The sequence below is a fragment of the Syngnathus acus genome, chromosome 2 (assembly GCF_901709675.1).
Source record: "Syngnathus acus chromosome 2, fSynAcu1.2, whole genome shotgun sequence".
NCBI lineage: Eukaryota > Metazoa > Chordata > Actinopteri > Syngnathiformes > Syngnathidae > Syngnathus > Syngnathus acus.
In genome coordinates this window covers 4269177-4286904 of record NC_051088.1, presented here as the reverse complement: position 1 = coordinate 4286904, position 17728 = coordinate 4269177, and the positions used below count along the sequence as shown (strand labels likewise).

Genomic DNA, 17728 nt, shown 5'->3' with positions numbered 1-17728 from the left:
CAATCTATCATTATAACTGACCAAAGTGCTTAACCCAGCATAAAGGAAAAAATGAGATGTTTAGGCAGACATAAAAGCAATATAATATTGTGACGATTGTTGGACAAATAGCCTACATTGGAGGAAAAAAAATATGTGAATTGATTTATAATAATAATAATAATAATAATAATAACAATAATAATAATAATAATAATAATGTCAATACAAAAACGAACTGGAAACCAGTGCAAAGACTTTAAAATTGATATGATTGAGTGATGTGTTCTTTTTTCTGTGTGCCAATAAAAAGCCACGCAGAGGCAATTTGAATTCGCTGGAGTCAGGCCAGTGATGTCTGGACGGGAAAGAAAAAAAACAGCTGTGCCAATTGACTTTATTTCCTCAAGTGGTTGTACGAAATAAAATGATCTGGATTCAGATACAGTTTTGTAAGTAGACAACACATCTCCCTAAAAAAATGCATCTGGATCCAAATGATTTTGTGTTTGAGCAACCGTTTGACAAAGAAAAATTGAGTACCGTAATTTTCGGACTATAAGTCGCACCGAAGTATAAGTCGCACCAGCCATAAAATGCCCAAAAATGTGAAAAAAACATATATAAGTCGCTCCGGAGTATAAGTCGCATTTTGGGGGGCAATTTATTCGACAAAATCCAACACCAAGAACAGACATGAACGAGCAACAACAGGCTAAACGATATGGTATGCTAACGTGACAAATACAAACGAGGAGCTGAGAACGGGCCTGACGTAACATTCAGTTATTTAAAAAAACTATTACATAAATAACACGTTTATAAAACCATTTGTGTCACTCCAAATCATTAAATCCATCGATCAAATTTCTCGTCTTTTATCGATCGTCCTTTGTCAACAATGCCGTGTGCCGCGCCGCAGTTCAAATTATTCCACAGGCCCATACAACGATATATAAACTATATTTTAAATAACTATCACATAAACAACAATATTATCAAACCATTTGTGTCACTCCAAATCATTAAATCCATCGATCAAATTTCTCGTCCTTTATGTCATCCTGGTGACAGGGGACATGTCCAGAGGATATGGCGCTTTAAAGTGTTAATTACTTTATTTGATTTTTTCTCTCTAGTTTTCATGTTTTGAATATGTTCAAGATAAAGATATCAAAGCATGTGAAGTGATCAACTATACTAAAAATAACATGTGAAGTGGTCAACTATACTTGTAAGTAAGTGATGTGTTAATGATCAAGTAGAAATTTGTGAAAAAAAAACATATATAAGTCGCTCCTGAGTATAAGTCGCCCCCCCACCCAAACTATGAAAAAAAACGCGACTTATAGTCCGAAAATTACGGTACATTCAACAAAAACATTTTGAGTGGATCTGAGGGTATGTTGCAATAGCTTACAGTAATTTAATTGGTAATGAAAGCATGATTCAAAGTGATGGAGAGAGGGGAGTAGTTTAGCCTCTGCTATAGTAGACGTGTTTGAAATAACAGAAAATAAATGGAGCTTTAGATTATCAATCATTTGTACAGAATACTATAAAAATAGAAAAAGAAACGGTTTGGTAACACACCAGTAATGCAAAACTTAAAATGACTTAACATGGAAGCATCAGTTATAGCCTGGGGGTTACCACAGAAACACAATGAACTGAGCAGCAGATGATATGGCTAAAAATATCACATGGACCAAACAAAACCCCAAAAAACATGTTTGACTAGCATGTGTGTGCGGTGGAATATAGACAGCGTGAGCGCTGCAGGAGGAGGCAAAGGAGAGGGGTGTGTTGAAAACAGGGTGATAATGGGAGATAGAGGAGGTGGCATAGAAAGAAAAGCTGATGGTGGGAGTGAGGAGGCTTTCTATTTTTAACCTGCATGTGCGATATATACTGTGTCTTGTCACCGTGGGATAGTGGGAACGTAATTTCGATTTCTTTGTGTTTTGGCATGTGATGAAATTGACAATAAAGCAGACTTTGACTTTGACTTTGAAATGATAATACGTGTTTGAAGAAAAAGAAAGCAGGATCGGCAGGATATATTCTTATATTCTTTACATTTCAAAGTCGAAACGGAGACTTAACATCCTCATTAAGAGCTAAACGACCACAGTGACAATTAAAATAGGCACGTGGGTGTTTCTTTAAATATCGTCGCCCGTAATTTTCCTTTCTTACCGAGAGTCAAGGGTACCTAAACCCAGGTCAAAGCCATGTAAATTGAATGTGCTGAAATTAAATTGAGTGTACTGCGGACAAAACAGTTAAAAAAAAAAAAAAACGTTATGAAATCAACTCAGGATTATAGCCTACCTATAAAACCATTCCATCACTTGCTAATCCCCAAATGATTGTAGTTTGAGACACACACGCACCACACACATACAAACACACATACACACGCACACACACACGGATCAGTAACACCCATCAATAAAATCCAAATGAAAGCATCCCAAGAGATTTTTCAACGCCATGCAAAACACAATTACGATGGAACAGATATACGTATTGGCACGGCCGAGTTCCCATGAGCGTGTCATTTCAAAAGCGCTTTCCCCTCTCTGTGATGCATCTCTGTTTTGCAGCGCTGCAATGCAGAAGCCACATTCGCTTATTGGATTACGTGACAATCAAATCAATCACTGCACACTGCCCAGCCTCTTCTTACCAAAGCATTTATCTGATGATCTGCTCATAAATAGCCTGATGAATTGAACCATCTTCTGACTAATCATACGTTTGTTTTCCTTCACGAGAGACCAACTTGGCTACTTTTGTCTCATTTTCTGGAAATCCTCTACGAAAGGCCAAACAATTAAACCAGAGATCGCCGGGGACCAGTTGTCCAAAAGATTAGCGCTTACTAATGTTTAGGAGGCTAAAGGTTAGGGATGTTCAATACCACTTATTTTTCAGACCGATACCAGGAGTACTCTATTCTTGAGCAGTCACTGATACTAGAACCAAGCACTGATACATACTCTTACTGATAAATCAAATTTAGGCAATCGAGTTTCAATTACATGAATTTTTCTTCTTCTATATTGGCTGGCAATTATTGTACAGTGCCCGCTCGTGAGTTAGGCATTTATACATCCGCATAAAATCTATTTGTGATGGTCGACTCAACAATAGCAACTATCTGTGACGTTCTGAAAGCATTTGGCTGGCTTTTCCATCTCAATCTGGTTGTCCATGGGGCTGGGCTCCAATCTGTTACTGTTTACCAGAATACTTTGTGCATCGAGCACACATCAATGACCTCGCAGCTGGAGACGGAAACAGGCCAAGACGCAGGCCAAGACTTTATGACTGAGAAGTGCTCAATAGACGAAGGGCATGAGGCCAGTCAATTAAAAGCCGATCTAGGATGAAACTACTGTATTTGATTTGATGTTTTTAATGACAATATGAAAATTATTTTAAAAAAATATTTTAGATGTGCAAAGGAGTTTGTGGCCTCCGTCTTTTCTTTTCTTGATATAACGAGTTCCTGCATTAAATTAATGTCCCTTCTTGCTTGCCATACTATAAGTAAAGCTATACACTTGCAGATTCACTTTGAAAAATGTGCAGGACTCTTGCATTAAAATATTTATCATGTAGTCCTGCATACCTAACAATTTATAAAAATATTTTCTGTAAAGTTGTGACTTTTTTCCCTCCGAGAGTCAAATATACTGAACACAACTCTTCTTTCTCAGTTACATGTAACTCTTGTTTCTGTGTTTCATGCCAAATGTTTTAGACATCACAAATACGTACACTCATTTATTTATTTATATTTACAGACCAGTAGATATCCTATTCCCAGCTTGAAATAAATCATTGAGAATTTTTATAAACAAGAAACCAAGAAACTGACACAAACCTTTAATAATTTCAAATTATAATCACTTCCTGGAGGTTTAAAATGCTAATGATAAAACATGCTTTCAGAGGGTTAAAATATAAAGCAAATGGCCCAGTGAAATGTGCCACATGGGTCCACAGGAAGCTGTTTACATTCCTCTGCTTGTTTGGAGCGATACAGTGGATAAAGCAGTGCTATGTATGATCCACAATCCACCCGCAGCCAATTATGGAAGCCCATGCTTCATTTGCATCTGTTCTCGCAAACTAAAGCGAGACAAAAACACTATACCAGTATTCCATGCAGCTGTGCAATGAGGGTTCGCTTAATAATGTATTTTGACTTTATTGCTCATCCATAATTGTCCAATTGTATGAAGCTGCTGGAGGCGGGAGAGGAGCAAGATTTTGGCGTGTGGCCCGACTGAGCCAAGAGGTATGACTGAGAAGCCGCTGTGCGTACAGTCTCCTGCTGCCAGACGAGTCCACCTGGCCTGGGAACATTTATTATGGTCCAAATCACTTGACAACAGCATCCATCACTACAGGCTGATCTATATTCACTCATTAGACTGCTGCTATCATCACACTCCAACACTGATTAGCCACACTGGTAATGTGAGAGGATAGAAAACTGGATGGATGCCTCCCCCAGGATGGCCAGTGACATTTTAGTGCTGTGGACAACTCACTTTGAATGCAAAATCAGCTGTAAGCAATATAGTTGTGTTGACTAAAAATAAACAATCCGTTTTTCTTTTTCAAATCCACAACTTAATTGAGTCAGTCGAATACCACGCTACTGTCATTGTATTTATAAAAAATAAATAAATAAATGTACATGTAGATGCCAACTGTGCCTGCTTCAAGTTCATCCGTTTCCTGCCCTATCTTGTAACAATGCCGAACCACATTGCCACTGTCAAATAAATGCAAAACAAAAAGAACCACAGGGCGTCCTGCACAGCTCTCAAGCCATCAGCATGCAATGAAGCCAGTTCCATTCCAGCAGGGGACCTTTGTTCCGTGCCATCCCACACACTCCCATGTTTATGCATGTCTTCATTTGCAACTAAATCAAAAAGGAGGTAAAATCAAATTAGGCTCAGTAGCTCTTTGTGTGTATTGGAAATGTACCCCCATGGCGACATTTATTAAAAATAAAAAATCATAATTTAATTTGGCCCTTTTAATGCTTACCAACAAGTCTTTGTTTTAATCTCATTGACACAATACAAACAGATTACAACAAGATTTAACCAATCATTGCTGCAGTCATCTTGGGGTCAACAATGATTTAGCCTGCTCGGAGCAAACACCCGACTGTGAGCAATTATGGCTAAGACACAATTGTGTCCACTGGGCAGACACTCATTACTGAGCAGATAATGGTGCTAGAGGTGAATGTGAGTGATAATTCTCCATGAATCTGGGCCAGGTAATAGAAATAAATTGTCTCTCATTTCCCCTGCAGTTTGTGATAAACGCCGTTTGAATGAATCTGATTAATCTGCTACATTTGTACAGGTAGACTGTTCCATTTTTTATTTATTTTTTAACGCTCACAATTGTTTTCCCTGCGCATTCACTTGGTGTACGTGTTCTTTCAACTATTCCGATTCGTCATTTTCAGATTCATGCCGGCTGACAAAACCAGTCGTTGATCTACAATAAATCTGTCAGGATTAACGTTTGTATGAGCCGGTCGCGCGGTGCATCTGCGAATTTAGTTGTCGTCATAGGTTATCTAAAAATGACTAAGCAAAAGTATTTTTGTATGACGTTTGAGCTGAGGGAAAATGTCCACTTAATCAATTTGAGAGGCCTTCCCGATCATGATCTACACAAGATATGACCTTCAAAAATAACTTGTAAATGGTTTCAGCGGATTACCAATTTTTTTTTAAGAGATTTAATAGACGTTAGTAAGCCCTCGACTGGTGGCACCATCAATTTAATTTCTGTACCCATCTCTCTCGCAACCAATCCACTTCTCTGCTTACTGAGTGAGACCACTGGCACTTTAAAACAAGGCTCCTCAAAGGATTTCCCTCCTGCTGAATTCCGCAGCAAAAAAAAAGCTGCATTTTGTTTTAATCTTATTAGCAGCATTAGAAGAAAAAAAATCAACATCTGAATATCTGATATCTGAATATCACAGGGACAGCTTATCAACTCCCCGCGAGAGACGCGTGAAAACGTGTGCGGCACAGACATATGAATTTTACTTGCCTAACCCTAACCCTTTTCATTAACCCTTAACAATCCATCTTTGTGTGATCCCATTATGTCAATCTTGTACCTATATTGTTCTAACATAATAAATACATTATGGTTATTTTAGATGCAAGAGCTGGCATGTATAGATCCCCAAACGGTAATTTCATTTGAATAATACGCTTCCTTATGTAATAGGAATATGTAATACACACACACAAATCAGTCTTAATAGCTGTTTTTTTCCCTTCGTCGTATAATATGGTCCGTCAATTAACTGCTATCTGCAATTAATAGAGTGAATAATATGAATGAACAAAGATTCCAAACATACCAACAAAGTGTTAAAGCTTTTAAATCCAAGTTAAAAGTGCTTTTTTCCCCAACCTATGATTAAGGTTGTTCTAAGCGTTTTTAAAATAATTTCATCATCAATCAAATACTTTGCTTTTACATGTCTTTTTTATAACTGCGTTTAAATGTCGAACTTTTAATTATTTTTTGCACATTGACTTACTTCTTGCATGAACTGTGTCAGATAAATAAAGCTCCCCATGGTTCCTGATAGGCCCCTAAAAAAAAAAAAACACCCAAAAAAAACTACAATTTTCATTAACACGTGCCAGTGCAGTCCTCAAATTTGCAGATATATTTATTTAAAAATAACATCTCCACTTGTATATCTAGTTTTTTTGTTGCTGACAAATTTCTGCTCCACATTTCAGCCCATTTATCAGTAATTTATTGAAAATGAGTGTGATGAATAATTTACTTTGCAGGTCAATTTACAGTGTGTGTCCCTAAACCTCACACATTTTACGCAAGGAAAATCCTCCACACACACTGCATCTGAATTGCAGCCATTCTCAGACATAAGAGACTCATACTAGGCTACATTTCAATTAATTCGGAAGATATTGTGCTCGGTTTGTAATAGCCTTAGGCTTTTGTAGACACGCAGCGGGAGGGAGGAAGGGGGGGGGACCTCATTTCTGCGGCATGTTTGTGAGGGGGACACAGTAAGTGATTTGCGGTTTATTATTGACGCTGCAAAAATACACAGAGATGAAGAGATGGGGCTCAATGGTCCAACTTGAAATTGAAATGAAGAGGAGCATCGAGGTAAAACGTTCACATTTCACTGGGAGTTGCAAAGTTAGTAATCAGAGGGAGGAGTAGCACTGCTTGTACATTTTTTTTACATTGGTTTGAAAACATAATTTTGAATCTACATGATACAGTCTCTTCACAAAGCAAATACAGTGATCTGCAGGAGGATGCTAGTCTGCTATATATAGATAGTCACAGATGATGAATACTGAAATCGTCATGATTGACATGACTGTGAAGAGCAGTCATGTGATTTATGGCAGAAGATGAATAAGCGTGCAAATGCAATTTAGCTTTTCTCCAGTTTTTCTATCATTTGTTACTTCTCGCACTGACTGTATATTTAATCGTGACCAATTCATCACACCCTTTTGCTGCTTTGCATCTGAAAGTGTGATATACTTCTCACATTAGCACTGAACAGTAGAATGTGATGAAAATCACATGGTGTGATATTATCAGTTTTGAACGCAGTGCCCTGAGAAACACTGGGCTTTTTATTGGAGTCTTTTGCGAGTAAACTCGTCAAATGTGCAAAATTAAAACAGACTTCTTCCTACTCTGACATATAAAACTGGAGTGCTATTTACACGTTGAAAGAACCATCAATTTAATAACACCTTTATTATTGTAAGTGTATCTTTGCATGAATGCACTTAATACTATGAGAGTTGAGTTATTGTAGGTAACATTAAAAAACAGGAGAATTTTTGTCTATTTTTTTTTAAGTTTAAAACATTCCTCAGGTGTCTTAAAATGTTTGTGGGATGCGCTTGTCAAAATTCCCCAAGGATCAAAAATGGCTATATCATCAGAATATATTGTCACATTTCAAGGGCATATCTGTGGAATGCAGTGCAACCAGCTTTTAAAATGCCCCACATACTGCTCGGCAAACAAAAAGACTGGCTTTCGTTAGAATGTCTCTTCCAGAGTTCCCCGCCGAAATTTGGCCGTCTCCTCTATTACATTTCTTGGCGGCCAAGAAAGTGTCCAAGAAAACAAAAGCGTTTTAGTGGCACATGGACACAACGCCAAACACAAACAACTGTGATTCAATGCAACTCTACACAAACACACTAAAGGCAAGCAACCATGTTGAGACTTCATCATCACCTGTCGAGGCAACACTTCATCACCAAACACTGAATTACACATCAATTCATGTAATGGTCATTTTGAAAGAACACCAATTCCATCCATACCTATCTGAGCCATCCATGATTAACAGAAGCTTATGCTGCTAACACTGTTAGCTGATTTGTGCTAACACTGCAGGTCTGCTTACCTTTCGGTTTTAGGACGCTGTCCTCTCGCGTCTGCCAACCGAGCTGTTTACAACTGAGAAAATCTGTGTGGGTGGTGATTATGATAATCAGCCTCACTGGTAGAAAAACAGAACAGCTCACTCAAGCATTCATTTTCTTAGGCAGATGATTTTACTTAGTTGTCTAATTCTACACTTAATGGGTGGGCAGGCCCTCCAGAAACTCGAGTATTGAACTATGTTTGATCGTAGATTTAGTATTATGATATGCTTAATGCCAAGCAAACTTACCATTGATTATAATTGGCCTGCTCAGTAAATGTCTGCTGGTAGAGTAATTGAATTGAATGGGGTGGACTTACTTTAAGTGTAGTGGGTTTGGAAGGCAGTCCACCATGAAAAGCAGTGAGAGCGAAAGAGACAAGAAAGCAGGTAAAGTGTTTCGATAATGAAATTTCAACACTTCCGATGTATACTTTTTTTTTTCTTCATTGCACCAAGTGCATCACTCTAATTAGTTTGGCTATGACTGGGCAGCATTTGCATGCATAGCAAGAACATGATTGAAAAGGCGGGATGTGAGATAAGGCACATGCTTGACCCTTCACAGTCACATTAGCAATAACAATCCCCTTCCCGCTTCCCCCCTCCCCTTCCTTGCTTATACCAGGTAAATGCATTTTGTGAAAGCAATATCATATTGACCGCAAAGCAAAGGAATGGCACTGAAAATAAACTTTACTCTCAGTATGTGTGTGTATATATATATATATATATATATATGTATATGTATATATATATACAGAGAGAGAGAGAGAGAGAGAGAGAGAGAGAGAGAGAGAGAGAGAGAGAGAGAGAGAGAGAGAACAATGCTGGTAGGGTCAGAGTTGAGATGCGAGGGATTGGCATCCGAGTCCTCATCTTTTGATATCTACAGTATTTCAACATTAAGGGGTTCATGCGGAGGTTAGTGTTTCATAGAAAGCATTGAAAGGCCAAAGGTGGTTGTGGAATGCACTCACACTATGATAGATGTCATGAACGCCTATGAACACAAAAATGTCTCTCCTTTATGCCAAGACTTGAGACTCAGACCGCTATGAGGCCATGAGACTATGTTGGCCTTCAGATAATAGAAACGACTTCTGCAGATGAATTTGTAATGTACTGTTGGAATTTTTTGTTTGCAAATGAAAAATTATATTTATTTATTATATTTATTTTAATAATAACACGACTGAAGAAATGTAACTAGTGTCTCATGGTTAGGGCCAATGACAACCCAACTAGGGGTGAAAGGAAAAACGTCAGCTGAGTCTGTTGAAAGAGATCGACACAAAACCTTTGGAGGATTTGTTCAAATCCATCCGATTGCTCGGCTATCTGATGGGATGATCGAGAAGATAATCGACTGTAAAGGGCCACTATGAAATCATTTCATTTGAAGTACAGTACACCCTTGATGCTGTGACGCAAATTATATATATCATCATTCGATATTAGAACACAGTTTAAAAATAACCAACAATTTCCCATGTGGATTTCCAGCAACTACAGAGGCAGAAGACTCCCAGAACATGCATGTCATGAATTATGCAAACAATTAATAGGAGAGCAGGTTAGCTCAACTTGACTAAGAAAAGACGAAGAATAAAACTAGTAGACCTAGATCCTTTGCAACAAACTGCTTCATTAATCCTTTGCTTCATTAACTACTCTAATAAAAAAAAAACTAAAAGGAGCCTCTCATTTAATCACAATCTCATCAGCCACCAGAGTAATTGCACATTTCTCTTTACCACCCAAATCAATACACACTCATCTGCATTGATCATCGTTTTTCACAAGCTGTTACCCGCCAAAATTAATGTACTTTTTATAAAAAGTTCTACGATGATGAATTATGAACGGGGCGAGAGTTGCACTTCTTTTTTTTAAAGTCACAACACACACGATAATAAAACTGAGATTGGGGCGCCGAAGAGATGGCCCGTTGTGCACACACGTGATTTTATCTTCCTCGCATGCACTTGTAAATGAAAGAGTGTACGGCACACAGCAACCGTGAGAGGTCCGCGGTGGTTGTCTGGGAGACCAGGAATGGACCATAGATTTTTAAAGGAGCAACGATCAAAAGGAAGATATTAATTATAGGGAAACGGGAGCTACACTAATGATGTCGATTTGAACGGCCGAATGAGTGTGTCCACAAAAAATGACATGATAGATAAAGCATGACTTTTTACATCAACCGTGTTCATGTTTGAGTGCATCCATTCGTGTAGGTTGTGGTGCAAGGAGTGAAGGGCGCAATAAATTCTCTATACGGAATGGATTGTGGTCCTTATAAATATATTTAGTTTAGCAGTATAATCAATTATATATACTTGCTAGCCTTTGCGGCTCGGTGGCGCACTGGGTAGCACGTCCGCCTCACAGATAGGAGGGTGCGGGTTCGATTCCACCTCCGGCCCTCGCTGTGTGGAGTTTGCATGTTCTCCCCGGGCCCGCGTGGGTTTTCTCCGGGCACTCCGGTTTCCTCCCACATCCCAAAAACATGCTTGGTAGGCCGATTGAAGACTCCAAATTGTCCCTAGGTGTGAGTGCGAGTGCGAATGGTTGTTTGTCTCTGTGTGCCCTGCGATTGGCTGGCAACCGGTTCAGGGTGTCCCCCGCCTACTGCCCGATGACGGCTGGGATAGGCTCCAGCACTCCCGCGACCCCCGTGGGGACTAAGCGGTTCAGAAGATGGATGGATGGATGGATGCTAGCCTTTGCAATACAGACTAAGTTGTTTATTTTTTTATATACCGTAGCATGTGCATGCTTATCTTCCATTTGTTGGATTTCTTTTGAACTTCAGCGGGCTAGGCTTCAGCACACCCTTGTGACGATAAAGCAGTTTGGATAATGGATGGATGGATTGTCAGATGAAAAAGAAAAGCATCACAGCAGGCAAGGGCAATAAGCTTGGTTATAGTGCCTGGCTAAAACTGTCCCACTAAATATGCTACCTATGTCACCACACGCTATAAGTAACACTGACATGTTAGCTATAATAAATATACACCTGATTGTCTGACCAACAGTTGGTTGGAATGATGCAACATCAAAAAGCTGTCCTCTTAGATTCTAACAGGGGTGTCAAACTCATTTTTGTCGTGGGCCGCATCGAAGTCATAATTTCCTTAGGAGGGCCATTATGACCGTCAACGGCAGTATAGGCTAGAAAACAAAATGATGAATGACTAGTTTTGAAACTTGAGACTAAAACTGTTCAAATATTTTTAAAAGATCAAGGGTAACAAACATTTCTGTATTTCTTTAAAAGTGAAGAAATTCGTCATCTTAGTATTGACGCATGAAGTTGATGCACAATTTGTCTTCAGGGGCTACATAAAATGATGTGGCAGGCCGTATCTGGCTCCCGGGCCTTGAGTTTGACACCTATGTCTTAGAAGGTACACAACTCACTCACACATTTGCGGGCAAAAGCAGAAAACTTTTCTTTGAGCGACAAGTTAAATATGAGTGTGAAAATGATATGTGGAAAAGCAAAGAGAGAGACTTGGCCAGCAGCATCAGGACAGAAGACAAGAGACAAGCAAAATATTGTTAATGTGAGCAATCTTTCTTTGTCCTTCCCAATGATCAAATTTAATGTAAAATGAAATGAAAGGCTTTCAAGACTTATCTCTGTTTCCAGGGCATAATACTACTAAAATGGGAGTCATTATTGATATTAGCTACATCTCTCACATAGTTGCATAACACATTCTTGGAATTTAAATAATGCAGTTCGAACTAAGCCATATATCATCCAAACATTGGCGGAGCTATAGGGGCTTGGGGGGCATTGCATTGTAGAATATGCCTGGACCCCCCCAGAAACCAGGCCTGATAAATGACATTTCTGTATTTTCACATTTTTCTGAGATTTGATTTCACATTTCCATCCCACCATTGTAGGGAACATACTCAATCTTCATCAGCATTTTTTGAAGTTTTTTGTTTTGAGATCTGCTTGGCATTCACAATGCCCCCCACAAGGAAAACAAAATCCTGGCTTTGCCAGTGCATCCAGCACAATTTCTCTACTTTAGAAGCTTGTCGGGAAAATTGATCATCACTAATTTACTGCATTTGAACAATTGGCTCCGCTGAGGTTTACACATGCCACATCACCAAACAAAAATGTCACAAAAAGTATAAATGCTGAAATCACAATGATCTTGTCTCGATATACTAAAAATGCACTTATTGTGAAATCTGGGCCTGTTAAATTGAACACAAAGCTGATATACTCACAACAGGTGGCTTCTGCCTTTGAATAAAGGAGCATGAAATTGTTCTGCCTGTCACTATACATGGTTGGCATAGACAGATAGATAAATATATATTTGTAATAAACAAATGAACATCTTCAAATTAATGAACTGAAATTGAATCACTTCCTGTGGCACCCTCGGTGATCTAATTGCAAATCCCTGTTCTAAACAGCAGTCGTACATGAAGCTTCTCATAATGTTCCTAGCAGTGACAACAAAACCTAAAGTACAACCCTGCAAGGGAACTACTACGTTCATGCTATGTCACAACAATATTTGTCTTCACTCACAAACGCAAACACACCCATATCACGTGTGCGCTTGAGTTGAACATCTGTGTTTGTTTATGGTGTCAACCGAGAGCAGCAGGCGGAACGTCGGGCAGGTTTGTATTTGTCAGCAGATGTAGTGGGCCACATCATCAGTCAACTTCCAGTTCTTGCTTACTAAGAAACAGAAACGGTAGTGGACACTCACTCTCCTAACCCAAAAAAGTGCAAAAAGCATCAAGAGACAGGAGGTCTCACTCCACTGGGAAAAGATTTCGGTGTGTATTACAGAGTTGTGTGTTATTCACAAGAGCACAGACAACTGAGCAAATTCATCTCTCCGCAGATTCCACACAGTCCGGTATCTGCTTTTCAACAGACTGGCACGATGACAGGGCACCGAGTGTGACAGAGCAACTAAGTCAAAAACTTTTTTTTTAAGGCCTCCGCATCTCTGACATTTCAAAGTGGGCTACATTTGTCAGCCTCTCTTTCTGACTCACACGTTCAACCACGGAATTCTCAGGCACACAGCTTTAGAATAGCACAAGCAGAAAGTCAAACATTTGTGTGTGTGTTAGGTCTCGTCACTGTACAATAACGTAACACACACACATGCATGTCAATCAAAGTATTTGTGACTCCCTGCTCCAACAGAGGAGAGACCTGATTGGATGGATGGATGGATGGATGGATGGATGGATGGATGGATGGATGGATGGATGGATGGATGGATGGATGGATGGATGGATGGATGGATGGATGGATGGATGGATGGATGGATGGATGGATGGATGGATGGATCCACACTAATACTGTAAACATATTGTTAAACGCAATCCTGACAGCATTGAGCATCTAAAATCGGATCTTTTCTGCGCTGTCGCATGCCATCGCGTCAGCTGTGCAGTTGCACCCAATGTAGAGCTTGTTGAGTATATCAAAGCATCCAGAAGCACTTGCTACCAAACCAGCAACTAGTGCCATAATCTGACTGAGGGAGCGTGAGGTCCCTCACAGCAGTCAGTGCTTGAGGTCACTCAGAATGTGAAACAATGGTGTTATCTCTGTTTCCAAGCAGATGTTTTTGTCTCACTGCGATGCTTTTCAACTCTGGCATTTCTGTTGGAGTGCAATCTCCCAAGTCTCTCTTATCTATTGCGTATAAAGGACACGCTACAACCATTAGTGAGGGAGAAGAGAGTATCTTGATGGCTGCTATGCCCCAGAAGAGCACCATTAGTTATAAAAACAGCTGTAAACTGACGACTGTTTTCTCTGTAGTCTCGACACTGTGCATCAATCGTAAAAAGTATCTCTGGGGAAAAATGGCATAAACTGCAGAAGCAATTGTGGGTTTTTCGGGCCACATGGGAAGCTACGCACACACTCGCGCACACACTCACTTATGCACTTGTAACCCGATAAGGTGTCCGCTGCTCTGCACTTACCCAAGTGTTGTCATAGTAACGATGGTGTACCAGAAGGAGGCTGGGATGCTGGTGAATTTGCTGGAGCTTGAACCCTTCTCTGCGTAGAACATGACTGTAGCAAATATAATTATGGCCATAGTGAGGGAGAAGAGCAGGAATCCCAGCTCTGAGGCACAGCTCTTTAGCGTGTAGCCCAGGATGCGAAGGCCCTGCGAGTGGCGGGAGAACTTAAAGATACGGAACACTCGGAAAACTCGCAGCGTCACAAAGGCGCCGCTCACGTCCTCGTTATCAGTCATCACCAGGCCGATGTAGTAGGGCAAGATGGCCACCACGTCGATGATGCTCATGACGGACCTCATGAAGCGGTAGCGGCTCGGCGCGGCGAACAAGCGCATCAGGTACTCCACGGTGAAGATCATGACGCACGCCGTGTCCATGCAGAAGAAAGCTACCGTGTAACGTTCGCCGCACGGCACTTCCTTCTTATTGAACCCCGAGCCGCACGGCACCGTCTCGACCACATTGGTGATGACGGACACCGCGATGAAGAAGCCAGTGACGTAGTAGAAGACCAGCGCCATGGTAGAAGTGTGAGGGTTCTCAAAAGCCCGCCACATGGTCTCCCTAAAGGTCATGTTGGGCAGCTTCGCGTCCTTGTTGTCCTCTTGGTCATCCATCAGACGCTCGGCGTTCTCCCTCTTCCTGTCCTTGTACTCTTCGTAGCAGCAGTCGCCGATGATCTCTGGGACGATGCCAAAGAATGCCAGTTCCTCATCGTAGGAGGAGATGCACTCAGAGCGAGGGTAGTGAAGCTTTCCGGTGCGATAGAAGTTGAGCACGCTGCGAAACACGTCGGGATCCCGGTCGAAGAAGTACTCTTTGGTCTCTTCATTGTAGAAGAACTCCTTCTCGGAGCTTCCCAGCAGGGTGTCCGGATAGCGGTCCAATGTGTTCTTCCAGGTTTCGAAGCGCCGTCCGCTAACGTTTAGAATAATTAACTCATCCTGACGCTTGTTCTTTTGGGTCGGCGCCACCGGCATGGGCAGATTAGCCACAGGCATCCAGCCAATGGCTGCCGCCCGAGCAAAGGGAAGCCATGCCGCCACGCCCGCTGCCATGGTGTCTCCGACCTGGGGTGTAGGCGGGAACAAATCCTGCACCTTCACAACCAGCTTGACTTCAGCTCATTCGCTAACTGGGAGGAGAAAGGAGAGAGGGAGGGAGGAAGGAAGGTGTGTTTTCATAACTTGTCATGTGACAAAAATGAAATAATCACATTAAAGTAAAAAAAAGTTTGCTCAATTTGAAAGACAATTCGGCATCAGAAACTTAAATATGGTCAATTGCAATTTTCATCACACTAATAATTTTAAAACCTACAGCTAATGTGGATATAAAAAAATCCACACACCCCTTCTGAAATGTCAGGTTTTAGTGGTATTATAAATCTATATTAGTGAATTTTTTTTTAAAAATCTTTTCAAGAGTGGACAGACAACTGAGACATAATGTTCTGCAGAACCCTGTCTTCTTCTCCCCCCCCCCCAAATAAAACATATCTTACAAAGCTTCCACAGCATCGGAGATATATCATTGTGCATAGGTAACTGAGAAGGGTGCAAAAGAATTTCCAAGGCAGGAAATACACTATGGGACACAGTGAAGACAGTCATCACCAAGTGGAGTAAACATGGTACCACAGTTGCATTACCAACAACAGAATGTTGCACCAAAATTGACCAATGAAAAGGAAATTGGTGGCTGCCAAGAGAATGAAAACAACACTGAAGGAACTGCAGGAATTTCTGGCAAGTACTGGTTGTTTAATACATGTGACAACAATCGGCCATGTTCCTCTGAGCTATGGGTTCTGATGGCAACTTATGAAGAAGAAAGAAAATCATACAAATGCTTTCCAGGTAAGGCGTTATGGTCTAAATAAACCAAGAGTGGTCTTTTTGGTGCAACCACAACATTAAAGAACATTCTACCTCCCCTGAAGCATGTTGGCAGCTTTTGATGCGTTTCAGATGGGGATGTGGCCTCAGGTGAAATGGAAGGAAATATAAACATTTCCAAATACCAGTAAGTGTGAGCAAAAATCCTCTAAGCCTCAGCTAGAAAACCGCCCCCCCCCAAAAAAAAATGTCACGAAAAGCCTACTCAAATATTTGAGCTTTATTCAGTGATAAATGATTTGACACAAATTTGAACGCGATTGGTAAATTCAGATACCGACTGTTATAGGGGGTGTGCGCACTTATGCAATCACATTATATCAGTTGTTTATTTTGACTTCATTTGTCATCATATGGTTTTAGGTAAATTGGTCTTGTTTTTATTTTACAAACACCAAAAATTGCATTTGAACATGGGTGTGTAGACTTTTTATATCTTGGCAGCTTTCTGCATCTTGTCATTGCATACCTACTATTGAGCTTCTCACTCTAAAGGCTAACCAAGCAAGGGGTTCACCCAAAACCTGTTGAGTTTCACCTGTTAATCCACATTAAAACGAATCCAAACGAATTAAACATCGCTAATGTAAATTATTAAGACTAAGTCGCAATGCCAACAAGTTACTGTTGACCATTTGCCTATAAAAGCCCTCCACGCATTTAAACAGAAAAGACGCAGTTTCAACTCACCGATCGGAAATTCTCCATCCAAAAAAGGCGACCTTCTTCCACGGCAGTTTAGTTCCGTTTAAGTCGTGTTCTATTCTTTTCTTTCTCTTTTTCCCTTTAAAAAAAGGCGAGTCTGTTAAATGATCACTAGTGACGAAGTTAACAAGTGAAAACGGCAAAGGTGTCACCGTGAGACGACAGCGCAGTAAAGTGTCGACGAGTGGAAGCAGCACAGCTTGGTGAGCTCACTTTCCATCCTGCAGGCTGCTGAGGGATGGATGGGGAGAGCGCGCCGCCCGAGAGAGACGCTCGCTCGTCGGCTTCTCGACGTGAGCGTAGCTGCGAGACCGACGCGAGTCGGAGGAGGAGGAGCCCCCCCCCCCCTCTCGCTCCCTCCCTCTCTCGCCCTCGTTCTTCATCTCTCCCGCTCAAAACGTAGAAATGTATTGAAACATTATTCTGAATCATTTGGAAACTGGGGGTGGTGGTCTCCATTGATGAAGTCAAAACACTTTTTGATGATTACAATAATGGATGCAGAAAAAAAGCAAACAAAAATAAATTCTGACTTTGTCATTGGAGAGAATGATGATGAGTTTTATAGTGATACATTAATAAG

General features: G+C 40.7%; 1 protein-coding gene across 4 annotated transcripts in view; it reads right to left on the bottom strand.

The window, feature by feature from the left end:
- LOC119119323 (potassium voltage-gated channel subfamily D member 3-like) overlaps positions 1 to 17429 on the bottom strand; it is a 69725-nt gene extending 52296 nt beyond the window's left edge. For all 4 annotated transcript variants that reach the window (XM_037245712.1, XM_037245715.1, XM_037245714.1 and 1 more), the window contains exons 1-2: positions 17131 to 17429; positions 14498 to 15677 (exon numbers count right to left, since the gene is read on the bottom strand). In XM_037245712.1, the coding sequence (XP_037101607.1) occupies positions 14498 to 15600 (1103 nt within the window). In that variant the 5' untranslated portion in view covers positions 15601 to 15677; positions 17131 to 17429. The remainder of the gene's footprint in view (positions 1 to 14497; positions 15678 to 17130) is intronic.
- Positions 17430 to 17728: the final 299 nt, after the last annotated feature.